This window comes from Charadrius vociferus, unplaced genomic scaffold (genome assembly GCF_000708025.1).
Source record: "Charadrius vociferus isolate BGI_N301 unplaced genomic scaffold, ASM70802v2 scaffold783, whole genome shotgun sequence".
Lineage (NCBI taxonomy): Eukaryota > Metazoa > Chordata > Aves > Charadriiformes > Charadriidae > Charadrius > Charadrius vociferus.
The window spans coordinates 398390-399627 of NW_009647834.1; the positions used below are offsets into that span (position 1 = coordinate 398390).

Below are 1238 nucleotides of genomic sequence, written 5' to 3' on the forward strand. Positions count from 1 at the left end.
TGGATGGGTCCTCCTGCGCGGAGTCCCCCCGAGAGAGAGACGCTCCTTCCGAAGGCTCTCCCTGTGGCCGCCGGAGCGAGTTCTGCCCGGGTCCTGCAGCAGGAAGGGTTTAGAGAGACATGTATATTGATTAATGAGGGCGCTTTTACATTTTGCTTTTTGCTCATTGTTCCTTGCGGTGGGGGACTCCTCGTTTCCCTCCCGGCAGGCAGACGTGGAACAAAGAGACGCTGGGGTGGGTTTGGGGGTTGGTTGGTTTTTTTTTTTTTATATCTTTGAGATGAGCTCATGCCTGAAAGAACGCGTGCTTTAAATAAACGGCCCTTTTCTTCTCTTACCAGCCTTGGCAATCAGAGCTGCATACAGGCTTTTGGGATTTTTTTTTTTTAAAAAAAAAAAAAAAGAAAAATAAGACTTTGTTATAAGGGAGGGGGGCTGAAGCGTCCAGCGTTAAGTGAAATTGAGCTCGGCTTGGCTTCCCGCTGTTAATTGCGTGGACTTTGGGAATGGGAAAGTTATTGGTAAGGGGGTTAACGTGTTCGCGAAGGAATGGATGGTGGAGCTTTTCCTCCGGTGAGGGCCCTGGGTGTGGAAGTTGACCGATACCTCATTTTAAGAGCCCTTTTCAGGCCTTTGAAAGCGAGGGGTTGACGTAGGTGAGTCATGAGAAAAACATGCAGTAATCTGCATTTTCAGCCAGGTTTTCGGGGTGCTGCGGGACACTCGTGCTGAGTTTTGCGCGGTCTCTGCGGCGCTGAGCTCCGCTGCGGCTGGCGCCGGCAGGAGGGTCCCGTGGACGGGCTGGGGGGGGGAGAGGTTGGGCTCAGCTCTGATTTCTTTTCCTTTCTTTGGCCGTCTCCTTTCGGCAGGCTTTTTCCATCGACATTATTCGGCACAAAGACTCTATGGATGAACTGTTCAGCCAGCGCAATGAGATCTTCGGGACGTGCGGGGAGGAACAAAAAGCTGTTCTCCAGGTGAGCCTCCCGCTGCTATTTGCTACGACGGGAGAGACGGAGAGGGGCGAGAGCTCAGCTCTTGCACGGGCTGAAGGAGTGTAAAATTACTCCGTCTTTGGTAATTCCCACCAGTGTTAGCAGAAATCTCTTTACATTTATTGCTCTCCTTTATTGCGTATTTTTATTGCGGTGTTTGGGGATAGCGGAGGTTTCTGAGGCGGCTTTAATTGGAATTACAGCTCGCGCGCGTGGGAGGGGCACCAAAGGGCACTCCCCCCC

At 52.0% G+C, this 1238-nt stretch overlaps 1 protein-coding gene across 1 annotated transcript in view; it reads left to right on the forward strand.

The window, feature by feature from the left end:
• Positions 1–1238, forward strand: part of MACF1 (microtubule-actin crosslinking factor 1) — a 166058-nt gene that overhangs the window by 136323 nt on the left and 28497 nt on the right. The window contains 1 exon segment of the mRNA XM_009882791.1: positions 870–977. Coding sequence (XP_009881093.1) covers positions 870–977 — 108 coding nt within the window.